The sequence below is a fragment of the Brachyhypopomus gauderio genome, chromosome 11, assembly GCF_052324685.1.
Source record: "Brachyhypopomus gauderio isolate BG-103 chromosome 11, BGAUD_0.2, whole genome shotgun sequence".
Taxonomy (NCBI): domain Eukaryota; kingdom Metazoa; phylum Chordata; class Actinopteri; order Gymnotiformes; family Hypopomidae; genus Brachyhypopomus; species Brachyhypopomus gauderio.
The window spans coordinates 19498361-19526239 of NC_135221.1; the positions used below are offsets into that span (position 1 = coordinate 19498361).

Sequence of the window (27879 nt, forward strand, 5' to 3'; positions counted from 1 at the left end):
TCACTATAGCAGAGTGGAGAGAGTGTGGTGTGTGCTCACTATAGCACATAGTGGAGAGAGTGTGGTGTGTGCTCACTAAAACAGAGTAGAGAGAGTGTGGTGTGTGATGACTATAGCAGAGTGGAGAGAGTGTGGTGTGTGCTCACTATAGTCCAGAGTGGAGAGAGTGTGGTGTGTGCTCAATATAGCAGAGTAGAGAGAGTGAGGTGTGTGCTCACTATAGCACAGAGCAGAGAGAGTGTGGTGTGTGCTCACTATAGCACAGTGGAGAGAGTGTGGTGTGTGTTCACTATAGCACAGTGGAGAGAGTGTGGTGTGTGCTCACTATAGCACTGTGAAGAGAGTGTGGTGTGTGCTCACTATAGCAGAGTGGAGAGAGTGTGGTGTGTGCTCACTATAGCACAGTGGAGAGAGTGTGGTGTGTGCTCACTATAGCACATAGTGAAGAGAGTGTGATGTGTGCTCACTATAGCAGAGTGTAGAGAGTGTTGTGTGTGCTCACTATAGCACAGTGGAGAGAGTGTGGTGTGTGCTCACTATAGCACATAGTGAAGAGAGTGTGGTGTGTGCTCACTATAGCAGAGTGGAGAGAGTGTGGTGTGTGCTCACTATAGCACAGTGGAGAGAGTGTGGTGTGTGTTCACTATAGCACAGTGGAGAGAGTGTGGTGTGTGCTCACTATAGCACAGTGGAGAGAGTGTGGTGTGTGCTCACTATAGCAGAGTGAAGAGAGTGTGATGTGTGCTCACTATAGCACTGTGAAGAGAGTGTGGTGTGTGCTCACTATAGCAGAGTGGAGAGAGTGTGGTGTGTGCTCACTATAGCACAGTGGAGAGAGTGTGGTGTGTGTTCACTATAGCACAGTGGAGAGAGTGTGGTGTGTGCTCACTATAGCACATAGTGAAGAGAGTGTGGTGTGTGCTCACTATAGCAGAGTGGAGAGAGTGTGGTGTGTGTTCACTATAGCACAGTGGAGAGAGTGTGGTGTGTGCTCACTATAGCACTGTGAAGAGAGTGTGGTGTGTGCTCACTATAGCAGAGTGGAGAGAGTGTGGTGTGTGCTCACTATAGCACATAGTGAAGAGAGTGTGATGTGTGCTCACTATAGCACTGTGAAGAGAGTGTGGTGTGTGCTCACTATAGCAGAGTGGAGAGAGTGTGGTGTGTGCTCACTATAGCAGAGTGGAGAGAGTGTGGTGTGTGTTCACTATAGCACAGTGGAGAGAGTGTGGTGTGTGCTCACTATAGCACATAGTGAAGAGAGTGTGGTGTGTGCTCACTATAGCAGAGTGGAGAGAGTGTGGTGTGTGCTCACTATAGCACAGTGGAGAGAGTGTGGTGTGTGCTCACTATAGCACATAGTGAAGAGAGTGTGGTGTGTGCTCACTATAGCAGAGTGGAGAGAGTGTGGTGTGTGCTCACTATAGCACATAGTGAAGAGAGTGTGATGTGTGCTCACTATAGCACTGTGAAGAGAGTGTGGTGTGTGCTCACTATAGCAGAGTGGAGAGAGTGTGGTGTGTGCTCACTATAGCACAGTGGAGAGAGTGTGGTGTGTGTTCACTATAGCACAGTGGAGAGAGTGTGGTGTGTGCTCACTAAAGCAGAGTGGAGAGAGTGTGGTGTGTGTTCACTATAGCACAGTGGAGAGAGTGTGGTGTGTGCTCACTATAGCACTGTGAAGAGAGTGTGGTGTGTGCTCACTATAGCAGAGTGGAGAGAGTGTGGTGTGTGCTCACTATAGCACAGTGGAGAGAGTGTGGTGTGTGCTCACTATAGCACATAGTGAAGAGAGTGTGATGTGTGCTCACTATAGCAGAGTGTAGAGAGTGTTGTGTGTGCTCACTATAGCACAGTGGAGAGAGTGTGGTGTGTGCTCACTATAGCACATAGTGAAGAGAGTGTGGTGTGTGCTCACTATAGCAGAGTGGAGAGTGTGTGGTGTGTGCTCACTATAGCACAGTGGAGAGAGTGTGGTGTGTGTTCACTATAGCACAGTGGAGAGAGTGTGGTGTGTGCTCACTATAGCACATAGTGAAGAGAGTGTGGTGTGTGCTCACTATAGCAGAGTGGAGAGAGTGTGGTGTGTGCTCATTATAGTAGAGTGAAGAGAGTGTGATGTGTGCTCATTATAGTAGAGTGTAGAGCAGGGGTAATCAATTAAATCTTTCCGCGGTCCATTTTTGGCAGATAGCTCAGACCTTAGGTCCGGGTCCGCGGTGGCGAACAAAAGTTGTTGAGCGGGGGGGGGGGGGGGGGGGGGGGGGGGGGTGGTGGCGGCGAACGAAAGTTGTTGAGCGTTGGGGGGAGGGGGGGGAGGAACGTAACACTCAAATGGGTGGTGAACGTAACACTCGTCTGAAAATAAATTCTCCGGTTTAAAATATCGTCTCCCGTTAAAATTTTTTTGGCATTTGGGTCCGTATCCAGTTAATCAGGAATGTGATTGGGTCCGGACAGGACGGCGTTCGGGTCCGGATCCGGACCGCGGTCCGCCATTTGGTGATACCTGGTGTAGAGAGTGTTGTGTGTGCTCACTATAGCACAGTGGAGAGAGTGTGGTGTGTGCTCACTATAGCAGAGTCGAGAGAGTGTGGTGTGTGCTCACTATAGCACAGTGGAGAGAGTGTGGTGTGTGCTCACTATAGCACAGTGGAGAGAGTGTGGTGTGTGCTCACTATAGCACATAGTGAAGAGAGTGTGGTGTGTGCTCACTATAGCAGAGTGGAGAGAGTGTGGTGTGGGGGGGGTAGAACAAGAAAACGCATTGGAATAAAAACCGCTAAACATGCAATGCAGTAAAACCCTACAGATCTACACCCTACAGGTCTACATCACACAGGTCTACAACATATAGATCTACACCCTACAGGTCTACAATATACAGGTCTACAGCACACAGGTCTACAGCATATAGATCTACACCCTACAGGTCTACATCACACAGGTCTACAACATATAGATCTACACTCTACAGGTCTACAACATATAGATCTACACCCTACAGGTCTACAACACACAGATCTACAACATATAGATCTACACCCTACAGGTCTACAACATATAGATCTACACCCTACAGGTCTACAACATATAGGTCTACAATACACATATCTACACTCTACAGGTCTACAACATATAGATCTACACCGTACAGGTCTACAACATAGAGGTCTACATCCTACAGATGGTTTTCATTCTTATATTAACACTTTGTGAAAAACTGCAAGAGCTGACGGTCATGTCACTGAAAGGTCACCATAGCCACCATGATGACCATAAACCACTATGGTCACAATGGCCACAATGGTCACCATGGTCATCATTGGCAGGCAAAAGTTGCTCCTTCCAGCTCAATTTCAAGTTGGAAAGACTTCACTACAAAAAACAACACTATTTTTCCCCATCAGAATGAAAGAAACACTTGATGTACCAGTGTGAACAGTCTTGTCTTCTACACTCAACTCATCTTCTACACCACTGCCAGATTTATGCACTTCCATAAGAGAGACATTTAGACAGAGAGGCCATGAATTGTGAACAATACGTCTATCATTCACTGCTTCAGAAAGACTTCCACAGGCTTTTTAAACACTTCAAATTGCAACTGAGATGCTTTGGGATAACCTCCAGGGGGCATCAGAGAGGCAGTCACAGCCTGCCCCCTGCAACCCAGCAGCAGAGGTGAGGGGAGGGGCCTCACGGAGGGCTGGGCTGGCCCCACCCAGTGGAGGCGGTAGTGGTGGAGTGTGGAGCAGGACTGCTACTCACAGGTGGAGGGCTTGCTGCAGTTGTGTCCGTGTCGGAAGTACTGGGGGTTCTCGATGACGGGGGATGCGGGTCATGCCGATCACCACGGCGTCCGGTGCTGCATCCAGGGTGCACGGGGTTATGATGCCATGATTGACATGGTGGAGAGGACTGGCAGAATCCTCCTCCCCACTGATAACTGCCACGGGCCCTGCAGAGAGAGAGAGAGAGAGAGAGAGAGAGAGAGAGAGAGAGAGAGAGAGAGAGAGAGAGAGAGAGATGGAGAGAGAGATGGAGAAAGAGGAAGTGAGAAGTGTAGAGACACAAAGAGAGGGAGAAGAAAAGAGAGAGAAGGAAGGAGAGGGGGACAGAATGTTCAGTCAGTGAGACAACTAATATAGAGGGTCTGTCTGCATATAAAGGAATGAAATTAGCCAAGCATCACAGCAGCCATTATAATCACATCAGGTAGCAGAACACCCAGATGAGGAGTGTTCTGTATGTGGTAAAGAAACAGTCACTTGTTTATCAGAGTAAGAGTTCTCTCAGAGGTCCTGGCCCACCGCATCCAACATGTCCAGGTAGCAGCATATGTTGAGTGGGAGATGGGCGTGGACTGTCTGCCCCGCCCTGGGGACATAACTCCACCCTGCCTTTGTCTACCACGCCCATCACACTTACAACCAATGAGCAGTTGAAGGTGTGTCAGCACCCGAGTGCATGAACAGTGACCACTGAGAGTGATGGTGTTCCGTATCCCCCAGAATTACGAGTCCTGGCTCGCTCCGCAGTGGGTTCACACCGCATGGAGTTCTGCTGGAGACGACGGTCCAAGACGGGTCAGACATGTGGATATTCTCTCGTTCTGGTTGGACTTTGGAAAGACATGTCACAAGGCAATCTGGCTGCAGTGAAGAAGGCAGGCTTCACGCCTATGCACGGCAACCTCTGACCCAAAGTAACCTCTGACCCACTGTCACCTCCAACACACCGTGACCTCATACTCCCAGTAATCTGGCCAACAGTGACCTCTAAATCACAGAGACATCCAGCCAACAAAGACTTCTAACCAAACTGCGAGGATTAGGCTTGGAGCAAAGACCCTACAAAGAAGCTACATACAGAAAAAATTATAACACACATAAAAATCTAAACACAAACACACACACACACACACACACAAATTTACACAGTTGACTAAGCACTAAACACACACACCTGAAAAACAGAAACTGATTTTAAACAGCAGCCTGTTGCAGAGAGCGTCTGCCCCCCATGGGTTATCACGCGATGATGAATATGCATGGATGCGTTGTGCACAGGGAGAGGTGTACGGAGGGAATGGCTTTAAGATTGAAGCTGCTCCAGCTTTTTCTGAGCAGTGAAAATATCAATATCACAACCTTTCACAGGACATAAACAGAATGTGTCTCAGAAATCCAGAGATGCTTCTCTGTCGCTCACAGAGCAACACGAAGACCCTCCAAATGGATGAGTGTGTCCCCAGTATAACCATAGACCCGAGCTCCCCAACATCTGACCTCACGTCTCACTCCACAGGGCTGTATCACTCCACAGGGCCATATCACTCCACAGGGCTGTATCACTCCACAGGGCCATATCACTACACAGGGCCGTATCACTCCACAGGGCTGTATCACTACCCAGGGCCGTATTACTCCACAGGGCCGTATCACTACCCAGGGCCGTATCACTACCCAGGGCCGTATCATTCCACAGGGCCGTATCACTACCCAGGGCCGTATCACTACCCAGGGCCGTATCACTCCACAGGGCTATCTTCCTACTGTACTTGGATCTGTGAATCATGAATCCACTGCTTACTGTCCAAACAAATGCGATCACCATGGAAACTCTGCTCTGTGCTCGTCAGTCGTGTGACGATACATCAGTGAGCACATAGGAACTCCACAGGGGTCATGCACAAACACCCCAGCATCACTGTGGACAAGGACAGGCAGCGTCACTGTGGACAAGAGTCATTAGTGTAGTCCTTATTGCACCCCCAGCTAGAGGCAGGACAACACATCTAACATCTTTGGTACTTGTATTTTGTAAATTTCAAATAAGAAACAGAAACTAACAAAACGATGTGATGCTCAAACACCTGGTTCCATCGTAATTACTCCAATGGCCCGGTGGGAAAAGCAATATCAAAAATATAAAACCAATACTGTAAAACCCACAGGAAACTGATCTGATCTATAGGAACCAACACTGTAAAACCAACACATCGGCAGGAATAATCTCTGACTTCAAATACTCTTATGCCTCTAATCTTTAGAATACTCTTACGCCTCTAATCTTTAAGAGTATTGGGCGATAATCACTATGGTCCATCATCTGATACTGAAACAGAGTTGGGGGATGGGCTAATTAGTTTTAGTGTTTAAGATGAGTGAGACTGCGTTCATCTGGCTGTCAAACGAACACTTCAGCTAATTGGGTCATTTTAGATGCTTTTATGGCAATGTGCCTCATAAGGATTATTCACAGAACTGAAGTATGTAGTAGTCAGAGGTCAAAAGGCCAACGGGTTTTGTCTTTCCAAAACCGTCTCTCAAGCACCAGCTGAACGACCACGTTTTCCTATTGTAAATGTGAGCAGTAGTAATTACTGCCATTACAAGCACAAAAGAGAGATATACAATCAGTGAGTGAGCAGTCTGTAATGTGATATACGCACAGTGCAGAGGTATTAACGTATGGTTCAGTTAATAATAAACCCAATCAGAGATTACATTCTTGCTCTCCAAATGACAGGAAACTATTTACCAAGCGTTTCAAAATGTTTTCAAACCATCAGCTCACCAATTACCTCCAATGTATGTCAAATGATCAAACCACATAATTAGGTCCAATTACAGAGATATGATGGTAAGCGTACACTGAAGTTACCACTGTACAATGTTCTTAGATGTTTGAACACATGGGGGTCTGCTCTGAGCAGCTGTAGTCAGGATGGTCAGTACACTCCAGACGTGATAGAGAGCACAGCCTGACCACACCCACACTGCTGTCAAAATAAGCCCCGCCCATCCCTGCTTTGGCTGGCACAGCTCAGGGGCCCATGCTTGTGAAACGCTCGAAACAGACCAAACTAGTCAAAAAGGAAAAGGGAGTGTTAACTCTACCCAGCACTCTCCTATTCCCTTACATCTGTCTGCGGCTCCTCATGTCTACTGGAGGTGAGACATTTTATTTACACTTTTAAGAGATTTTATTTACACTTTACTGTCCCCAACACAGACAATATTCAAACACAGATTTACATACATCACCTCTACTAGCGATAATACTTGAGTTAAAATAAAAAATGTAATCTACAATTTTTTTGTAGATTGCAATCTTTCAGTTACTGTAGCATGTTCAATAATTTACTGCACAGTCCCACTAACTGTAATTACTGCACAGTTCACAGATTGTTACATTCCTGCAATAATAAAAAAATAATTTTATTGCCCAATCCTGTTGTTTCAGAACCCCACAATTACTGTCAGTGCTGCATCATAACCAATCACACACAGTCAGTGCTGCATCATAACCAATCACATACAGTCAGCGCTGTGTCATAACCAATCACACACAGTCAGTGCTGTGTCATAACCAATCACACTCAGTCAGCGTTGTGTCATAACCAATCACATACAGTCAGTGCTGTGTCATAACCAATCACAGACAGTCAGTGCTGGATCATAACCAATCACATACAGTCAGCGCTGTGTCATAACCAATCACACACAGTCAGCGTTGTGTCATAACCAATCACATACAGTCAGTGCTGTGTCATAACCAGCCTGTAGTTATTGCACATTCCCTCATATATTGTGCAATCTAATTGTTTTTAACCTGTAAATCCCATTTACTGCACAATTACTGCACAGCCTCATTGGTACACATAATGCCACAATTGCTTTTTTTTTTTAACTGATTTAATTTCCACCTAGACATCTTCACAGAGGCAGCAGCTGGTGCCCAGAGTGGACATGGTGGACGTGGTGGAGTAGGACATGGTGGAGTAATGTCTCACTGCCTTACTGTCTCACTGTCTCACTGCCTCAGCATCTCATTGCCTCACTGCCTCTTTTTCCCATTGCCTCACTGTCTCACTGTCTCTGCTGTCTCTGATCACAGTGCAGGACAGACTGGAGAGACCGGTCGCCTCTTTCTTGTGACTTTCTCTGCGGTTGTTTGAGGAAGTAATTTGAGAGTTCAGCTGAACAGTAAGACTGCTGTTCTATGCCTGCAATACATAAATAATTAAACTGTAAAACTGCCCGCTAAAACAGTTCCATACACTTATCCATAAAGTCTACACTATTCTAAAAATAGATCTTTTGCAACTTATCAACATGAGTTATGCATGGAAATGCTTGATCAATATGGACACCAGTATATTGCAGGAACATATATGTGAGTGTTGTGGATGATCACCATGGTGTCCACTGTCTTCAGATCAAACACCATCTCATCTCACCATCATCAGGAAGAACAGCAGTGGTGATGGAGGAAGAACAGCAGTGGTGATGGAGGAAGAACAGCAGTGGTGATGGAGGAAGAACAGCAGCAGTGATGGAGGAAGAACAGCAGTAGTGATGGAGGAAGAACAGCAGTGGTGATGGAGGAAGAACAGCAGCAGTGATGGAGGAAGAACAGCAGTAGTGATGGAGGAAGAACAGCAGTGGTGATGGAGGAAGAACAGCAGCGGTGATGGAGGAAGAACAGCAGCAGTGATGGAGGAAGAACAGCAGTGGTGATGGAGGAAGAACAGCAGTGGTGATGGAGGCAGAACAGCAGTAGTGATGGAGGAAGAACAGCAGTGGTGATGGAGGCAGAACAGCAGTAGTGATGGAGGAAGAACAGCAGCAGTGATGGAGGAAGAACAGCGGTGGTGATGGAGGAAGAGCAGCAGTGGTGATGGAGGAAGAACAGCAGTGGTGATGGAGGAAGAACAGCAGTAGTGATGGAGGAAGAACAGCAGTGGTGATGGAGGCAGAACAGCAGTAGTGATGGAGGAAGAACAGCAGCAGTGATGGAGGAAGAACAGCGGCGGTGATGGAGGAAGAGCAGCAGTAGTGATGGAGGAAGAGCAGCAGTGGTGATGGAGGAAGAACAGCAGTGGTGATGGAGGAAGAACAGCAGTGGTGATGGAGGAAGAGCAGCAGTGGTGATGGAGGAAGAACAGCAGTGGTGATGGAGGAAGAACAGCAGTGGTGATGGAGGAAGAGCAGCAGTGGTGATGGAGGAAGAACAGCAGTAGTGATGGAGGAAGAACAGCAGTGGTGATGGAGGAAGAACAGCAGTGGTGATGGAGGAAGAACAGCAGTGGTGATGGAGGAAGAACAGCAGTGGTGATGGAGGAAGAACAGCAGTGGTGATGGAGGAAGAGCAGCAGTGATAAAATGAAAAGATTGGAAAATATCAGGCACTGAAAAAGGCAGAAATAATATAGAAGATTAACACTAAGATGCCCCAGGAGTTGGAAGGGACACCAGGGTCGTGACCCCTAAGCTGGTGGAGTTGCTCCTACACATCCCAGGACTCACTCTCCCTGCTAGACATCCAAAGCCTCAGAGAAGAACCCTCAGCTACTTTAGTCATGACAAGAATGAATCAAAACAGGCCCGATTAAAGACACAGCCCAGCACGGCCGTCATACGCAACGCCACTGCAGCGTCTGCAGCTAAGATGCTTCTTTGCTCTAACAAGTGGGCTGCGTGTTAATGCCGTATGGCTAACGCCCTTAACGCTCCTGCTCAAGTCTGCAAGCTACGTGATAACAGCCTTCTTATACGTGTCATGTCACACTCTATGAGATCATAAGTCTTTTCACTTATCCATGCATATAAATTGTCTTCACACGCTTTCATGCGAACACACACAGACTCGTACACACCACAGACAGAAGCAGTGATGGTCACACAGAACACATCCTGCTGCTAGTCGTGGAGTTTTAGATGTGCATCATCAACTACACTCAACATGGTAGAATGCAACTCTATTCAGTACCAGTAGGTAGAATGTAACGCTGTTCAGTATAAGGAGGAAGAACACAACCGTTAAATTCTACCCCCCAGATACTGAAAAGAGTTCTTGTAAAAAGAGTTCTTGTTACTACAAGAACTCTTTTCAGTATCTGGGGGGGTAGAATGTAACTTTGTTCAGTATCAGGAGCTAAAAAGTAACTCTGTTCAGTCCACAGACCAACACATACTAACAAACAAGCACACAGACCAACACACACCAACAAACGAGCACACAGACCAACACACACTAAGACTTGAAACTAAAAGCATCATGAATACACACACCAAGATTGTGTTCGCTATGTAACAGATGAAGAGCTTTCACTGCTGATAATTAACTTTACGAATTTCATTTGCAGGGAGTTCACTCACAGTTCTTAATTAGCATGAAAACAGCTTTAGCTCTGAAGAACACACACGCACACAACACAATCCAACATGTAATTTGTTTCTGACAAATGTATGCACACACACGCACACACACATGCAGAGTCCAACAGCCAAATTTATATATGTAGTTTTATATGTTGTATAAATCTGTGTGCGTGTGTGTATGTGTGTGTGTGTGTACATGTTGCAGTTGCTTAATAATGCCACATAGTCTGTTTCACATTCTGAATGTAATGTTTAGCTCCGCCCCCTTTCTGCGTGTCTTGCTTTCATTCCCTTCTTAGTTTTTCTTCAGTTGATTTGTCTTCGCTTTGTCACGCCCCTTTTGTTATTTCCTGCCCTAGTAACCACGCCTGCTTCATCTCAGATAAACGGGTGTTTCTTAAGCAGTACATGCGATACACAAAGGGTAAAGGTTGCACACACACCCAGCAGACACTAGTGAGTGGTGGCCTCATGCGAGTACAGGACAGTGGGGAGTGATTCTCCTCGTAACCATCACAACACCACAGCCTCGACGCTGCTGCCCTGCGGTTCATCTTTCTCCCTTTGATCTTCAAAGTGCACAGAGAAAAATTTCCATCCATTTTGGGGGCCCCAATAAAAAGGAGATAAAAAGGGAGTAGCTTTACACCCACGTCCTTTGCGCGTCAATCACAGTCTGATTGCGATGCAGAGCACCCGTGGCCGGCCTGAACGAATACATTACCACCATTACTCCCTCTGATCTCGCCAACACGCACAAGTGTCTCCTTGACATCAAACACGCTCATCCCACACGGAAGACATGTACAGGCAGGGAAAGCGATGAATCACAGGTTTCTAAACATGGAAGAAGGCCAGATCAGTCAGGCGGGGGGGGGGGGGGGGGGGGGTGGCTCCGCCTCCTGCAGTAATCACAGTCTATCTCTGGGCTGGAGTCCCCTGAAGCTGGGGTTCTCTCTCTCTCTCTCTCTCTCTCTCTCTCTCTCTCTCTCTCTCTCTCTCTCTCTCTCTCTCTATCTCTGTATTATTCTCCACAACTCATTTCATTATTTGATGATGACATCCACCATTTCACTCGGTGCCAGTTGTCAATGACAACATGCCATTGTTGGGTAAACAGAGAATATGGAGATGGAGATGGAGGCTGAGACTGAGTCGCTACAGGAGTCACCTGCAGGACACAGGTGTGCTGAACCATCTCACCGCAGGACAAAGATGTGCTGAACTGTCCCACCGCAGGACACAGGTGTGCTGAACTGTCTCCCCGCAGGACACAGGTGTGCTGAACTATCTCCCCGCAGGACACAGGTGTGCTGAACTATCTCCCCGCAGGACACAGGTGTGCTGAACTATCTCCCCGCAGGACATAGGTGTGCTGAACTATCTCCCCACAGGACACAGATGTGCTGAACTATCTCACTGCAGGACACGGGTGTGCTGAACTATCTCACTGCAGGACACAGGTGTGCTGAACTATCTCACTGCAGGACACAGGTGTGCTGAACTATCTCACTGCAGGACACAGGTGTGCTGAACTATCTCACTGCAGGACACAGGTGTGCTTGGTAGAATGCTAGCAGAACACTATTAGAATGCAGGTAGAACACTGGTAGAATGCAACTGGAACACTTGTAGAATGCTATTAGAACATTGATAGAATACTAGTAGAACACTGGTAGAATGCTGTTAGAACACTGGTAGTAGAACACTGGTAGAATGCTGTTAGAACACTGGTAGAATGCAACTGGAACACTTGTAGAATGCTATTAGAACATTGATAGAATACTAGTAGAACACTGGTAGAATGCTGTTAGAACACTGGTAGTAGAACACTGGTAGAATGCTAGTAGAACACTGGTAGAATGCTGTTAGAACACTGGTAGAATGCTGTTAGAACACTGGTAGTAGAACACTGGTAGAATGCTGTTAGAACACTGGTAGAATGCAACTGGAACACTTTTAGAATGCTATTAGAACATTGATAGAATACTAGTAGAACACTGGTAGAATGCTGTTAGAACACTGGTAGAATGTTGTTAGAACATTGGTAGAATGCTAGTAGAACACTGGTAGAATGCTGTTAGAACACTGGTAGTAGAACACTGGTAGTAGAACACTGGTAGAATGCTGTTAGAACACTGGTAGTAGAACACTGGTAGAATACTAGTAGAACACTGGTAGAATACTAGTAGAACACTGGTAGAATGCTGTTAGAACACTGGTAGAATGCTGTTAGAACACTGGTAGTAGAACACTGGTAGAATGCTGTTAGAACACCGGTAGAATGCAACTGGAACACTTGTAGAATGCTATTAGAACATTGATAGAATACTAGTAGAACACTGGTAGAATGCTGTTAGAACACTGGTAGAATGCTGTTAGAACACTGGTAGAATACTAGTAGAACACTGGTAGAATGCTGTTAGAACACTGGTAGTAGAACACTGGTAGAATGCTGTTAGAACACCGGTAGAATGCAACTGGAACACTTGTAGAATGCTATTAGAACATTGATAGAATACTAGTAGAACACTGGTAGAATGCTGTTAGAACACTGGTAGAATGCTGTTAAAACACCGGTAGAATGCTAGTAGAACACTGGTAGAATGCTGTTAGAACACTGGTAGTAGAACACTGGTAGAATGCTGTTAGAACACCGGTAGAATGCAGGTAGAACACTAATAGACGACTATGACCATATGGTGCACACCAATAATGCTTTAACAAAGTAGCTAACAGTGCTCACTCCCCATGAGCTTTATACACACACCAAAAAGTAATGAAGCTGTTGATAATGTGACCAGGAGTTACTTTACCTGCAGTTAGAAGACGAATATTGTCTCTAATCTGTTAAATTACACAATTCATACAAACCCTTTCTCTAAATTCTCTTAATATATTTGCTGCTCAGATTTGTTGAGTATTCTTTGTAGGGGTGGAAAAATTAAGCATTACTTAAAACATAAGTGCAACTACATGACACACGTGTGTGTATGTGTTTGTGTATGTGTGTGTGTGTGTACGTGTGTGTGTGTGTGTGTGTGTGTGTGTGTGTGTGTGTGTGTGTGTGTGTGTGTGTGTATGTGTGTGTGTGTGTCTTTTGGTTGTGCAAAATAAATACTGTAATATGTATCTGTAATAGAATTAAGAGTTATTCTGGAATAAGCATCTCACATATTAAAAAAGAAAGAAAAAAATTGAAGCACCTTTTCCAGCTAGTAACACAGAGGAATTAGTACACAACAGGACCACTGTGAGAGAGGACCAGTACATAACAGGAACACTGTGAGAGAGGACCAGTACAAACACAAAAGCACCACTGGCAGAGAGGCCAGTACACCACAGGACCACTGGCAGAGGACCAGTTCACCACAGGACAACTGGCAGAGAGACCAGTAAACCACAGGACCACTGGCAGAGAGGACCAGTATACCACAGGACCACTAGCAGAGAGACCAGTACACCACAGGAACACTGGCAGAGAGACCAGTACACCACAGGACCACTGGCAGAGAGACCAGTACACCACTCGACCACTTTGAGAGACGAACAGATCACTACAGGACCACAGCAACATGAAACCACTGCAACACAAACACAGTGACCCTCTCTCTACCCCTCTCTCTCTTCCCTGTCTCTCTCTCTACCTGTCTCTCCCCTGTCTCTCTCTACCTGTCTCTCTCTCCCCACCTCTCTCTCTCTCTCTCTCTCTCTCTCTCTCTCTCTCTTCCTCTCTCCCCCTCTCCCTCTTCCCCCACTTTGACTTTCTCTCTCCCCTCCTCTCATTGCTGTTTAGCTGTTGGTATGACAGAAAAACAAAGAAAGGCCAAAGTGAGATGTGTGTCCAGCTACACTAACCTTTACAAAGGACAAGGACCAAATCACATCACAACATGACATTTCTGCCCAGGCAATTAATCAGCTTGTTTGAAAACGTTATTAGCAGCAATAACAATAACAAACTATAATATGACTGTAATTATGCATTAATTACAGCACAACTAACAAAAAACTAACCAAAAGAGTCACAGGTTGACAATTTAATTTGATGATGAACTATAGCTGAATTCTTAGAACTCAATATGCAGTGTATAATATGTGAGCTTTATATGTTTAGGTGATGAATTTCATTGATTTCTCTCTTTCTCTGAATGAACAGAGCTGAGTGGTGGTGTCTTTGTGGTGTTAGTGTCTAACACACTGTCCTTGTGAAAGCAGGTCGTGTCCTTTTGAACAGCACTGAAAGCTTTAGTAAAATTAGCAACAAGGCAAAAAAATGATGCTTAAAATACAGAAAGAATAAAGGGATAGTCTCACACACACTCACACACATGCACACACACTTGTGCACACACACACGCATGCACACACACTGCCTGATGCTGTTCGGTGGAGGATCCCTTTCATGAAAAGCAGCAAGTGAGATTCAAGCTCGTCAGAAGAGGCTTCCTGGCTCACGTAGTGCTCCCAAAGAGCTCCAGGAAACACTCACCCTTCCCAAAAAGACCCACCCATCAATGACATGCAAGGGGCGGAGCTGTTCCTGATCCATGGCCACACCCCCACCTCAGCAATCAAATAAAGCAAAAGCAAATCTATGGACTGAAATGTGCACACACTCTCACTCTCACTCTCCTTCACACTCTAACACTATCCCACACACTCTCACTCTCCTTCACACTCCAACACTATCCCACACACTCACACTCTCACTCTCCTTCACACTCCAACACTATCCCACACACTCACATTCTCACTCTCCTTCACACTCTAGCACTATCCCACACACTCTCTCACTCTCCTTCACACTCCAACACTATCCCACACACTCTCTCACTCTCCTTCACACTCCAACACTATCCCACACACTCACACTCTCACTCTCCTTCACACTCTAGCACTATCCCACACACTCTCTCACTCTCCTTCATACTCCAACACTATCCCACACACACTCATACTCTCTGCCTCACACTCACACTCTCCCTCGCAAATCTCACTCTTCCTCACACTCTCAAACTCTCCCTCACACTATCACACTCTCTCCCTCACACTAATCCTCTGTGGCCTTGCCCTAATCTCCATGAATATCAAACCTTACAGCAGCAGGAGCCAGGGATAGTCAGGGTTAGGGCCAGTCTAGTGTGTCAGTGTCCTAACGACCCTGTAGTTCTCACCCCACAGAAGGACAGGTTGCATTTCTACACCCTGGATCTACTTGAACAGTACTGCCAGGCCTGGACCCTGGACCTTCCGAAACCTGACACACCACACAGCCAACGTTCCCTAACAAAGAGTCAAGCCTTAGGCAAAAATCACGCTTCATTAGGGACACAAACTGAAACCTGTACAGATTACAATTACCTAAGACTTAAGATTAGATCAACTGGAAACAATCTAGCAGTCAATGAACAGAGAAAACACACATAGAATTCTATATGTCAAATGCACTTTCAAATACCCATTCAAATTGGGCTCAAATTATTTCAATTGGTTATACAACCACATTCTGATTTGAGAGTGGGTGCCACTCAAATAAAAATACTGACCAATGGAACAAACACCCAGATTAAATTCTGCACACTGAATTTTGTAAATGTACCCTAAAAGCCCACAGAAAACCACCAAATAATCAGAGGCTAATTTCCAATATTACTCAAACCCCCCCAAAAGGTTGCATCTAAAAAACAGAGATCCCACTACCATGACAAAGCCCAGCAATGCCAACAGCTGAGCAGAGAAATGATCCCTCACACAGACGGACTCCTCACACAGACGGACCCCTCACACAGAAGGCTCCCACACACAAAAGGCCCCCACACACAGAAGGCCCTCACACAGACGGCCCCCACACACAGAAGGCCCTCACACAGATGCCCCCTCACACAGACGGCCCCCACACACAGAAGGCCCTCACACAGACGGACTCCTCACACAGACGGACTCCTCACACAGAAGGCTCCCACACACAGAAGGCTCCCACCCACAGACGGCCCCCACACACAGAAGGCTCCCACACACAGAAGGCCCCCACACACAGAAGGCCCTCACACAGATGCCCCCTCACACAGAAGGCCCGCACACACAGAAGGCCCTCACACAGCTGGTCCCCTCACACAGACGGACTCCTCACACAGACGGCCCCCACACACAGAAGGCTCCCTCACACAGAAGGCTCTCACACACAGAAGGCCCCCACACACAGAAGGCCCTCACACAGATGCCCCCTCTACAGACAAATGTAAGGACAAACACAGTGTTATCTGGCCCTAAAACAGCCCTGTAGCAGACGACCTGCTACCTAATACTGACAAACTGCCCATCCAACTGGGAGAAGAGAAAGAAAGCAGCACTATCTGAGTGATATTCATCTGCCTGCCTACATGAGGGACAGTGAGCAGCCCACAAAAACACACACACACACACACACACACACACACACACACACACACACACACACACACATGCACACACACACGCACGCACGCACACACACACACACGCACACATGCACACATGCACACACACACGCACACACACACACAGACACACACCCACAACACACACGCACACCACACACTTACACACGTACACCACACACGCACACACACTCACACACACACACACACACACACACACACACACACACACACTGCATTGGCATGCATTTCTTCAGCTTATTAATATTATTTCTGTGGTTTCTTTTCACATCTTTCTCATTAATTATTATGTAAATATAGAAGTATTCTTATTTTCCTTAATATTGCGAGGGGTCATTCATGTTGCTGTAATACTGTGCACTGGCAATACTTTAATTGAATATGTTGTGCCAATAAGAATGATTGAAATAAGAATTGAGAGGGTGAGAGGGAGAAAGTTAGGGGGGGGGCAGGGAGAGAGAGAGGGAGAGAGGGAGGGAGGGAGGGAGAGAGAGAGGGAGAGAGGGAGGGAGGGAGGGAGGGAGGGAGAGAGAGAGGGAGAGAGGAAGGGGGAGAGGGAGGGAGAGAGAGGGGGAAGAGGGAGATAGAGGAGGAGGGAGGGAGAGAGGGTGAGAGGGAGGGGGAGAGGAAGGGAGAAAGAGAGAGGGAGGTAGAGAGGGAGGAGGAGAGGGAGGGAGAGACAGCTGTGAGAGTAAGATAGACAGACAGAAATGGAGACAGACAGTATTGGGAGGTCTCCAGCTAATGCTGAACACACATCTAGGAGTAGCTAATGGGGTCATGGCCTTGTTCATTATCTACAATGGAGGCCAGACCGGGTCAGAATAGGGTCATGGGTTGGATGGGTCCAATCGATCAGGACTTCTCTGTCCTGCAAGGCCACCTGTGTGCTTTTATTCAACTGGGAACATGACCCACATAACTATTGTACATGTGTGTGAAAGGGCTGGAAAGAGGCAATGCAATTACTGTGACCAGCCCCAAGCCAGACCTGCCGCTCTATCACTGTGTGCATCAGACCTTTCGCTCTATCACTGTGTACATCAGACCTGCCACTCTATCACTGTGTACATCAGACCTGCCGCTCTATCACTGTCTACATCAGACCTGGCGCTCTATCACTGTTTACATCAGACCTGCCGCTCTATCACTGTGTACATCAGACCTGCCGCTCTATCACTGTGTACATCAGACCTGCCGCTCTATCACTGTGTACATCAGACCTGCCGCTCTATCACTGTTTACATCAGACCTGCCGCTCTATCACTGTGTACATCAGACCTGCCGCTCTATCACTGTGTACATCAGACCTGCCGCTCTATCGCCGTGCACATCAGACCTGCCGCTCTATCGCTGTGCACATCGGACCTGCCGCTCTATCACTGTGTATCAGTCCTGCTGCTCTATCACTGTGTACATCAGTACACAGTATCAATGTGTACATTAGACCTGTCGCTCTATCACCTGGTGCTCCAGCCACCAACTTCATTATTAGTGTGCATCTTACCACTCCTCACATTTAGCCATGAGCCCCCACACAAACCTATGGCTCACACACACACACACCTACTGTTCACACACACACACACACACACACACACACACACACACACACCACACACACACACACACACACACACACACACACACACACACACACACACACACACTGCTCAGACGTCATTGTCTTAATCGCCCTTTTCTTCAACATTTTACTCTTTCCTTTTTCATCATTACACTTTCACACAAAAACCCTTCTTCCTTTTTCATTACACACATCCACATACACACACACTCAAACTTTCTTCCTTTTTCTCCATGACACCTTTTCCCTGGTGCCCTTTCTGTTTGACCTTTCATCCCACCATTCTCTCTCTCTCTTTCCGCTCTCCCCTATCATCTCTCAACTCTCTTTCCTCCCCTATATCTCCTCCACTCCCTCCCTCCGCATGACCAAATGAATACAGATTCTCCAGCTGTCTTGGCATGACTGATGCTAATCAGACAGCTCATGGACAAAGAGAAGTGCCCTTCTGCCAGGATACCCCCCAAACCCTCCCCACACCTCTGTTCTTACCCCAAACCCTCCCCACACCTCTGTTCTTACCCCCCAAACCCTCCCCACACCTCTGTTCTTACCCCCCAAACCCTCCCCACACCTCTGTTCTTACCCCCAAACCCTCCCCACACCTCTACTCGTACCCCCCAAACCCTCCCCACACCTCTGTTCTTACCCCCAAACCCTCCCCACACCTCTACTCGTACCCCCCAAACCCTCCCCACACCTCTGTTCTTACCCCCAAACCCTCCCCACACCTCTACTCTTACCCCCCAAACCCTCCCCTCACCTCTGTTCTTACCCCCCAAAACCCTCCCCACACCTCTGTTCTTACCCCCAAACCCTCCCCACACCTCTGTTCTTACCCCCCAAACCCTCCCCACACCTCTACTCTTACCCCCAAACCCTCCCCTCACCTCTGTTCTTACCCCCCAAACCCTCCCCTCACCTCTGTTCTTACCCCAAACCCTCCCCACACCTCTACTCGTACCCCCCAAACCCTCCCCACACCTCTGTTCTTACCCCCAAACCCTCCCCTCACCTCTGTTCTTACCCCCAAACCCTCCCCTCACCTCTGTTCTTACCCCCCAAACCCTCCCCACACCTCTGTTCTTACCCCCCAAACCCTCCCCACACCTCTGTTCTTACCCCCCAAACCCTTCCCACACCTCTGTTCTTACCCCCAAACCCTCCCCACACCTCTGTTCTTACCCCTCAAACCCTCCCCACACCTCTGTTCTTACCCCCAAACCCTCCCCACACCTCTGTTCTTACCCCCAAACCCTCCCCACACCTCTACTCTTACCCCCCAAACCCTCCCCACACCTCTGTTCTTACCCCCCAAACCCTCCCCACACCTCTGTTCTTACCCCCCAAACCCTCCCCACACCTCTGTTCTTACCCCCAAACCCTCCCCACACCTCTACTCTTACCCCCCAAACCCTCCCCACACCTCTGTTCTTACCCCCCAAACCCTCCCCACACCTCTACTCTTACCCCTCAGACCCTCCCCACACCTCTGTTCTTACCCCCCAAACCCTCCCCACACCTCTGTTCTTACCCCCAAACCCTCCCCACACCTCTACTCTTACCCCCCAAACCCTCCCCACACCTCTGTTCTTACCCCCCAAACCCTCCCCACACCTCTACTCGTACCCCCCAAACCCTCCCCACACCTCTACTCTTACCCCCAAACCCTCCCCTCACCTCTGTTCTTACCCCCCAAACCCTCCCCTCACCTCTGTTCTTACCCCAAGCCCTCCCCACACCTCTACTTGTACCCCCCAAACCCTCCCCACACCTCTACTCTTACCCCTCAAACCCTCCCCACACCTCTGTTCTTACCCCCCAAACCCTCCCCACACCTCTACTCTTACCCCTCAGACCCTCCCCACACCTCTGTTCTTACCCCCCAAACCCTCCCCACACCTCTGTTCTTACCCCCCAAACCCTCCCCACACCTCTACTCTTACCCCCCAAACCCTCCCCACACCTCTACTCGTACCCCCCAAACCCTCCCCACACCTCTGTTCTTACCCCCCAAACCCTCCCCACACCTCTACTCGTACCCCCCAAACCCTCCCCACACCTCTGTTCTTACCCCCAAACCCTCCCCACACCTCTACTCTTACCCCCCAAACCCTCCCCACACCTCTGTTCTTACCCCCCAAACCCTCCCCACACCTCTACTCATACCCCCCAAACCCTCCCCACACCTCTGTTCTTACCCCCCCAAACCCTCCCCACACCTCTACTCTTACCCCCCAAACCCTCCCCACACCTCTACTCTTACCCCCCCAAACCCTCCCCACACCTTTACTCTTACCCCAAACCCTCCCACACCTCTACTCGTACCCCTCAAACCCTCCCCACACCTCTACTCTTACCCCCCAAACCCTCCCCACACCTTTTCTCTTACCCCAAACCCTCCCCACACCTCTGTCCTTACCCCCCAAACCCTCCCCACACCTCTACTCTTACCCCCAAACCCTCCCCACACCTCTGTTCTTACCCTCCAAACCCTCCCCACACCTCTACTCTTACCCCCCAAACCCTCCCCACACCTCTGTTCTTACCCTCCAAACCCTCCCCACACCTCTACTCTTACCCCCCAAACCCTCCCCACACCTCTGTTCTTACCCTCCAAACCCTCCCCACACCTCTACTCTTACTCCCCAAACCCTCCCCACACCTCTGTTCTTACCCCCCCAAACCCTCCCCACACCTCTGTTCTTACCCCAAACCCTCCCCACACCTCTACTCTTACCCCAAACCCTCCCCACACCTCTGTTCTTACCCTAAACCCTCCCCACACCTCTACTCTTACCCCAAACCCTCCCCATACCTCTGTTCTTACCCCAAACCCTCCCCACACCTGTACTCTTACCCCAAACCCTCCCCACACCTCTGTTCTTACCCCAAACCCTCCCCACACCTCTACTCTTACCCCAAACCCTCCCCACACCTCTGTTCTTACCCTAAACCCTCCCCACACCTCTACTCTTACCCCAAACCCTCCCCATACCTCTGTTCTTACCCCAAACCCTCCCCACACCTCTACTCTTACCCCAAACCCTCTCCACACCTCTACTCTTACCCCAAACCCTCCCCACACCTCTGTTCTTACCCCAAACCCTCCCCACACCTCTACTCTTACCCCAAACCCTCCCCACACCTCTGTTCTTACCCTAAACCCTCCCCACACCTCTACTCTTACCCCCAAACCCTCCCCACACCTCTGTTCTTACCCCCCAAACCCTCCCCACACCTCTGTTCTTACACTCCAAACCCTCCCCACACCTCTGTTTTTTACCCTCCAAACCCTCCCCACACCTCTACTCTTACCCCCCAAACCCTCCCCACACCTCTGTTCTTACCCTCCAAACCCTCCCCACACCTCTACTCTTACCCCCCAAACCCTCCCCACACCTCTGTTCTTACCCCCCCAAACGCTCTCCACACCTCTACTCTTACCCCCAAACCCTCCCCACACCTCTGTTCTTACCCCAAACCCTCCCCACACCTCTACTCTTACCCCCAAACCCTCCCCACACCTCTGTTCTTACCCCAAACCCTCTCCACACCTCTACTCTTACCCCAAACCCTCCCCACACCTCTACTCTTACCCCAAACCCTCCCCACACCTCTGTTCTTACGCTAAACCCTCCCCACACCTCTACTCTTACCCCAAACCCTCCCCATACCTCTGTTCTTACCCCAAACCCTCCCCACACCTGTACTCTTACCCCCAAACCCTCCGCTACTGAATACACTGCAATGCAGCTGCTGCTGCCAAATGCATACATCTATAGAGAGAGAGAGAGAGCGAGAGAGAGAGAGAGAGAGACAGGGAGGGAGAGGGAATGTGAGGGAGTGAATGAGAGAGAGGAAGGGAGAAGGAGAGAGAGAGAGAGAGAGAGAGAGAGAGAGAGAGAGAGAGAGAGAGAGAGAGAGAGAGGGAGAGAGAGAGAAGATGAGGAAGGTGAGGAAGGTGAGAAGGAGAGAACAAGGGGAACAAGGGACAGAACAAGGGACAGACAGAGGAAGAAAGAGAAAGAGAGGGAGATATTCTTCTGATTAAACAACACTGGTGAAAACCACAATGCTTCACTGCACAGAATCATTAACAGCAAACTACACACACTAACAATCAACTGACAGATTTCAGTTAAATGCCTTTTCATTTGTACTGAGATACATACAAATAAAATAAGTATCCACCCCTGCCCCTGCACCCCTGCCCCTGTACCCCTGTTCCTGCACCTGCCCCTGCACCCCTGCCCCTGCCCCTGCACCCCTGTTCCTGCACCCCTGCCCCTGCACCCCTGCCCCTGCACCCCTGTTCCTGCACCCCTGCCCCTGCCCCTGCACCTGTTCCTGCACCCCTGCCCCCCTGCCCCTGCACCCCTGTTCCTGCACCTCTGCACCACTCAGGTCAGTTCTCTTGGAGTTCTTGGAGTTCTACCTCCCCACTAAAAGTGGCCGTAACACTCCAAATTGAGTTGAAAATGTGGGGTTTGTACTGCGCTAATCCGATACCTTGATCTGATCTCAGCAAATGTTTCACTTCCCTGTGAACAGAGTAGAATAGAGCTGTAAGTCAGGTGTCAAACTACAACAGCCACTGAGAAACAAACTACAAAAGCAACACAAAGACACCAACTGAACATCACAGAGACATTAGAGAGACAAAGGATGAACATTACAGAGCCAATAACCAACAATAACAGCAGTAACAGAAAGCATTTGCATTAATTCCCAGAACATGCTTCAGGCAGTCAGACACATGAAATCCTCACCAGCAAATGCACATACAAGATCTCCATCAGAGTTTGAAATATATTTAAAAATATTTAAATATTCTAAAAATGATGCCTTCCCCAGTTCCAGCTGTTATGAGACATGCGGTGAGGTTGTTCTACTGGTCTACATTTTACACTGTTTTACTGGTCTATATTTTACACTGCTCTACTGGTCTACATTCTACTCTGCCCTACCGGTCTACATTGTTCTGCATGTTGTCAGTAAATTATTGCAAAAGATTTGCTTGCACGAAGAGACTTGCTTCATAATTCTGTTAATGTGATCATTGTTGTCACATTTAGTTTGCTTTACAGTTGCTGTTGTGTTTTGACTCCTGTGAGCCACCATACTGGAAACATGTGTGTCTCCATCACTGTTCAAACTGGTGCAGATTTCATCAGTCTGCTTGCTCCATTTCACTCATAGATCACTCCCGATTCACCCATAGATCACTCAAGACTCACCCATTGATCACTCAAGACTTATCCGTAGATCACTCAAGACTTACACATGGATCACCCAAGACTCACCCATTGATCACTCAAGACTCACCCATAGATCACTCAAAACTCACCCATATATCACTCAAGACTCACCCATGGATCCCTCAAAACTCACCCATAGATCACTCAAGACTCACCCATTGATCACTCAAGACTCACCCATAGATCACTCAAGACTCACCCATTGATCACTCAAGACTCACCCATTGATCACTCAAGACTCACCCATAGATCACTCAAGACTCACCCATGGCTTCTTCCTGTCCCTAATAAAGTAAAGTCATTAGGCAGCATAGGATAATGCTGCTAATCTGGTAGGGAACTGGGAGAAAACGACTGTCGCAAAGAAACAAGACAACCTTTGTAAGGTACCATTCTGGGACTCTACATGAGTGTGTGTGTGTGTGTGTGTGTGTGTGTGTGTGTGTGTGTGTGTGTGTGTGTGTGTGTGTGTGTGTGTGTGTCCTCTGTTCTGACAGCTGTGACTACTGTCAGTAGTCACAGCAAACAGCAGTGGGCAGACCAAGCAATCCCAGCAGACACCAAGCTGTTCAGACAGGTCAAGGTTTTTCATTTCAGAGCCGTCAGCGGATGGAGACTAGTGTGACCTTTGCTGGAGGCTCCGCCCACTGCTCCATCCTCCCAATCTCCTCTCCTCCACGTAATTGGTTTACTTGTGCATGCTCGGGAGAATGATGTCCAAGGCATGACAGACAAAGAGAGGGAGGGAGAGAGGGAGATATGGGGAAGAGAGGGAGATATGGGGGAGAGAGAGAGAGGGAGAGAAGGAGAGACATTGAAAGACAGGGGGAGAGATAGAGACAGGGGGAGAGGGAGAGTGGAAGGAAGAGAGGGACAGGGAGAGAGACAGTGGGAGAGAGAGAGGGAATGACAGAGAGAGGAAGGGAGAAAGAGAGAGAGACAAACAACACAAACAGCATCTCTCAGATGAACTAGGAGCTACCAGTGACAACTGTTTTTATTGGAAACACATTTATCATGGATGGGCGTAGATGTCTGGAGGCCATGCTGGGAGTCGCCTGTCTGAGATAGAAATACCTGGTCAGGCCAGCAGAGCTACAGGGGCTACACGGACTACAGGGGCTACAGGGGCTACAGCTCCTGTCAAAGTTGCTAAGAGTGTGTGCAGGAATTAAGCTGCAGTGTGCCAGTTCAGGTCTCTGAACGTGCAGTGTGTGCATAAATTTGACATCACTAGCTTCATCTTGCAGAGATTAGCACGAGTATCTCTGCACAACATGCAACCCAGATTAGCACCAGAGCCTCAATGCACAACACACAACCCAGATTAGCACCAGAGCCTCACTGCACAACACACAACCCAGCCAGATTAGCATTTACGAGTCTTACACCCAGAGAGTGTGACTCTGCCTAGCTGTTGTAATCCCAGTAGACCGCAGTACTTTGCCCTTCAGACTCAAGTGCTTTGCTTATGGGTCAATGATATGACGCACAATTTCTCCATCAGTTTACTGGCTGAACCGGGAGAAAGACCGTTATACCGGCACTTGTTTGTTGAAGATCGTTTTTTTTTGGTTGTTTTTTTCCTCCACACATTAGCAACAGAAAACCACATTAGCCAATCAATCCCCCTTTGATCAGGTGGGCATTGATTACTGTTGTCCAGCAGAGATCACACACTTTGCTGTCTTACACCCCATGAATGCTACAATCCGCTTTTCAGGAAGACAGGCCCTTCACCGTGGTGTGGAATACAACACCCCTACACTGCACCAAACACAACCTGGTGTTAATGCTGCAAATGTGAACATTCCCTGGTGTTAATTTGGTAAATATGAACAATTCCTTGTGTTAATACTAAAATTGTGAACATCCTCCCATGTAAATACTGTGATACTAGTGTAAATGCTGTAATACTGGTGTAAATACCATGTGGATAATGTAAACATAACATGCAAATACACTGTGGACAATTGGCTGCTGCCTCTCACCAGTGTGTGGACTGGTTGTAAAAACTGTGTTGACTGGAAATAAAAGCTGTGTGTTGATTGGATATATAATCTGTTGATTAGCAGACACAGAGGAACCTTGAAGGTCAACATCCAGCTGCATCCGCGCTGTCTAACCCTAACACCAACCCTAGCCCTAACCCTCCATATCAGTAACCACGCAGCCCGAGTACGGGGACTACGGCTGCAATGTCTCCCCGAGTTTAGCACAACTCTGATGTCTTCGTTATGTTGAGACAGATGGACACATTTGTATTTGTGCAATTCCCAGGACTAAGCCAGGCGTTCATGCGGTGTAAATGACAGAGGGCACAGAACTGGCTGTAAACCAGGAGGAGTCTGTGCAGTGTCACACACACTGTTCCTCTGCTTAGTGTTTTAGCCCCGCCCACCCCTGGTATCAGCCTCCTAGAGTTGGTTGAAAGACCTGGATCTGGAGCTGAGTTTAGAACACAGTGTCTGGTTAACCCTGTCTACAGCTGGGTTTAGAATACAGTGTCTGGTCAACCTCGTCTTGAGCTGGGTTTAAAACACAGTGTCTGGTCAACCTCGTCTAGAGCTGGGTTTAGAATACAGTGTCTGGTCAACCTCGTCTAGAGCTGGGTTTAGAATACAGTGTCTGGTCAACCTTGTCTACAGCTGGGTTTAGAATACAGTGTCTGGTCAACCTCGTCTTGAGCTGGGTTTAGAATACAGTGTCTGGTCAACCTCGTCTAGAGCTGGGTTTAGAACACAGTGTCTGGTCAACCTCGTCTTGAGCTGGGTTTAAAATACAGTGTCTGGTCAACCTTGTCTAGAGCTGGGTTTAGAACACAGTGTCTGGTCAACCTTGTCTACAGCTGGGTTTAGAACACAGTGTCTGGTCAACCTTGTCTACAGCTGGGTTTAGAAGACCTCATCAACACAGTGCCTCGTCTCATTCAGCTGGAGTGATGGATGGACCCTTAACCTTATTATTTGTTCAAAATATAGTGATGTTTTTATAACCAGTACATATTACACAGGATGAAGAATAGTAAGTAAATGAATTAAATGCATTCCCTTCCTTCATCTGTGAGGCCCTCAGAGGCCCTTCATCTCAGAGGCCCACCTAAGGCACAATGACTGAACAGCCATCAGACTGCTTTTCAACTCCCTGGACAACAAATGAACACCCCCAGAAGACACCTCAGCTCTGTGTGAACACATCACTAGAGTGAAAACACAAACATTAACTGATGGAAACAGCAAAAACTGTGCTGGCTCAACTGTTTCTTGTATTTCTTTACTTATTCACACACAGGGTTAGCACTGGAAGTTTGACTACTGAACCAGTCATCCTTGAAATGTCTGATTAGCAGTAGGGTTCATAACATCATCCCGTGACCACACCTCAAGTGTGTGAGAGAGGGATAAAGAAAGAAACAGAAAGAAAATTGCAATTGTCTCTGTCCATATGAATCTGTTTCATGCAAGGGAGTCTTCTATCTATCTTCTATCTATCGGGAACAGAGAGGTTCCATCTTCTATTTGTCTGGAACAGAGAGGTTCTATATTCTATATGTCTAGAACATAGAGGTTCTATCTTCTATCTCTCTAGAACAGAGAGGTTCTATCTTCTATCTATCTGAAACAGAAAGGTTCTAACTTCTATCTCTCTGGAACAGAGGGGTTCTATCTTCTATATGTGTGGAACAGAGAGGTTCTATCTTCTATCTCTCTGGAACAGCCCCCTGCTGTGGATGCTCTCCACTCCTTTCCTCCCACTTCCACAGATGAATGTGATGAGTGTGGAGGCCTTGGTGACTCAGCGGTAAACAGGGTCTCTGGTAAATATGGACTCAGGTCAGCATGTCTGCGCTCCACCCACAGCAGCCTACGCTGGCCTGGCACAAGACACTGAAACACAAGCAGCGAGGTGATGACTCACTGCCTGAGCACCATGCTGCCAACTGGACAAGCCACGTTTGCAATTCTCCATCTCCCCTTTTCCATCTCCTCTTCTCCATTTCCCCATCTCCATCTCCCCCTGTCCTCAACCATCTATCCAAACACTCCCACAGAAAGCCTCATTACTCAGAGATGTGGCAGGTTTTCAAAGATTTAGCTCACGTGAGATCATTTGAAAGAGCGTGCTAACAGAATGATGGAGCGGCTGGACACAAGAAACCAGAGTCCATCCCAGCAGCAAGACCCAGAAGCCCTGCCCCCTCGTCAGTCACATGATTCATGGTGCCTTTTTGACACAAGGCAAAACTAAGGCAACAGTATTCTGAGACACAACTATAATTAGCAACCGGCACAAAGTCACCTTCTGTTCATAAAGCAATACAGCTCCACGTGTGCTTTCTACACGGAGCCTGATCCCCTCACAGAGGACGGGCCGCTCAGCTGCTGCTCCTCAACGCTGGGATGCTTCTCCTGATGGTCACT

The 27879-nt window shown here is 48.0% G+C and overlaps 1 protein-coding gene across 1 annotated transcript in view; it reads right to left on the reverse strand.

Moving 5' to 3' along the window:
* Window positions 1-27879, reverse strand: part of ntrk3a (neurotrophic tyrosine kinase, receptor, type 3a) — a 189416-nt gene that overhangs the window by 38580 nt on the left and 122957 nt on the right. The window contains 2 exon segments of the mRNA XM_077022580.1: window positions 3772-3832; window positions 3834-3961. Coding sequence (XP_076878695.1) covers window positions 3772-3832; window positions 3834-3961 — 189 coding nt within the window.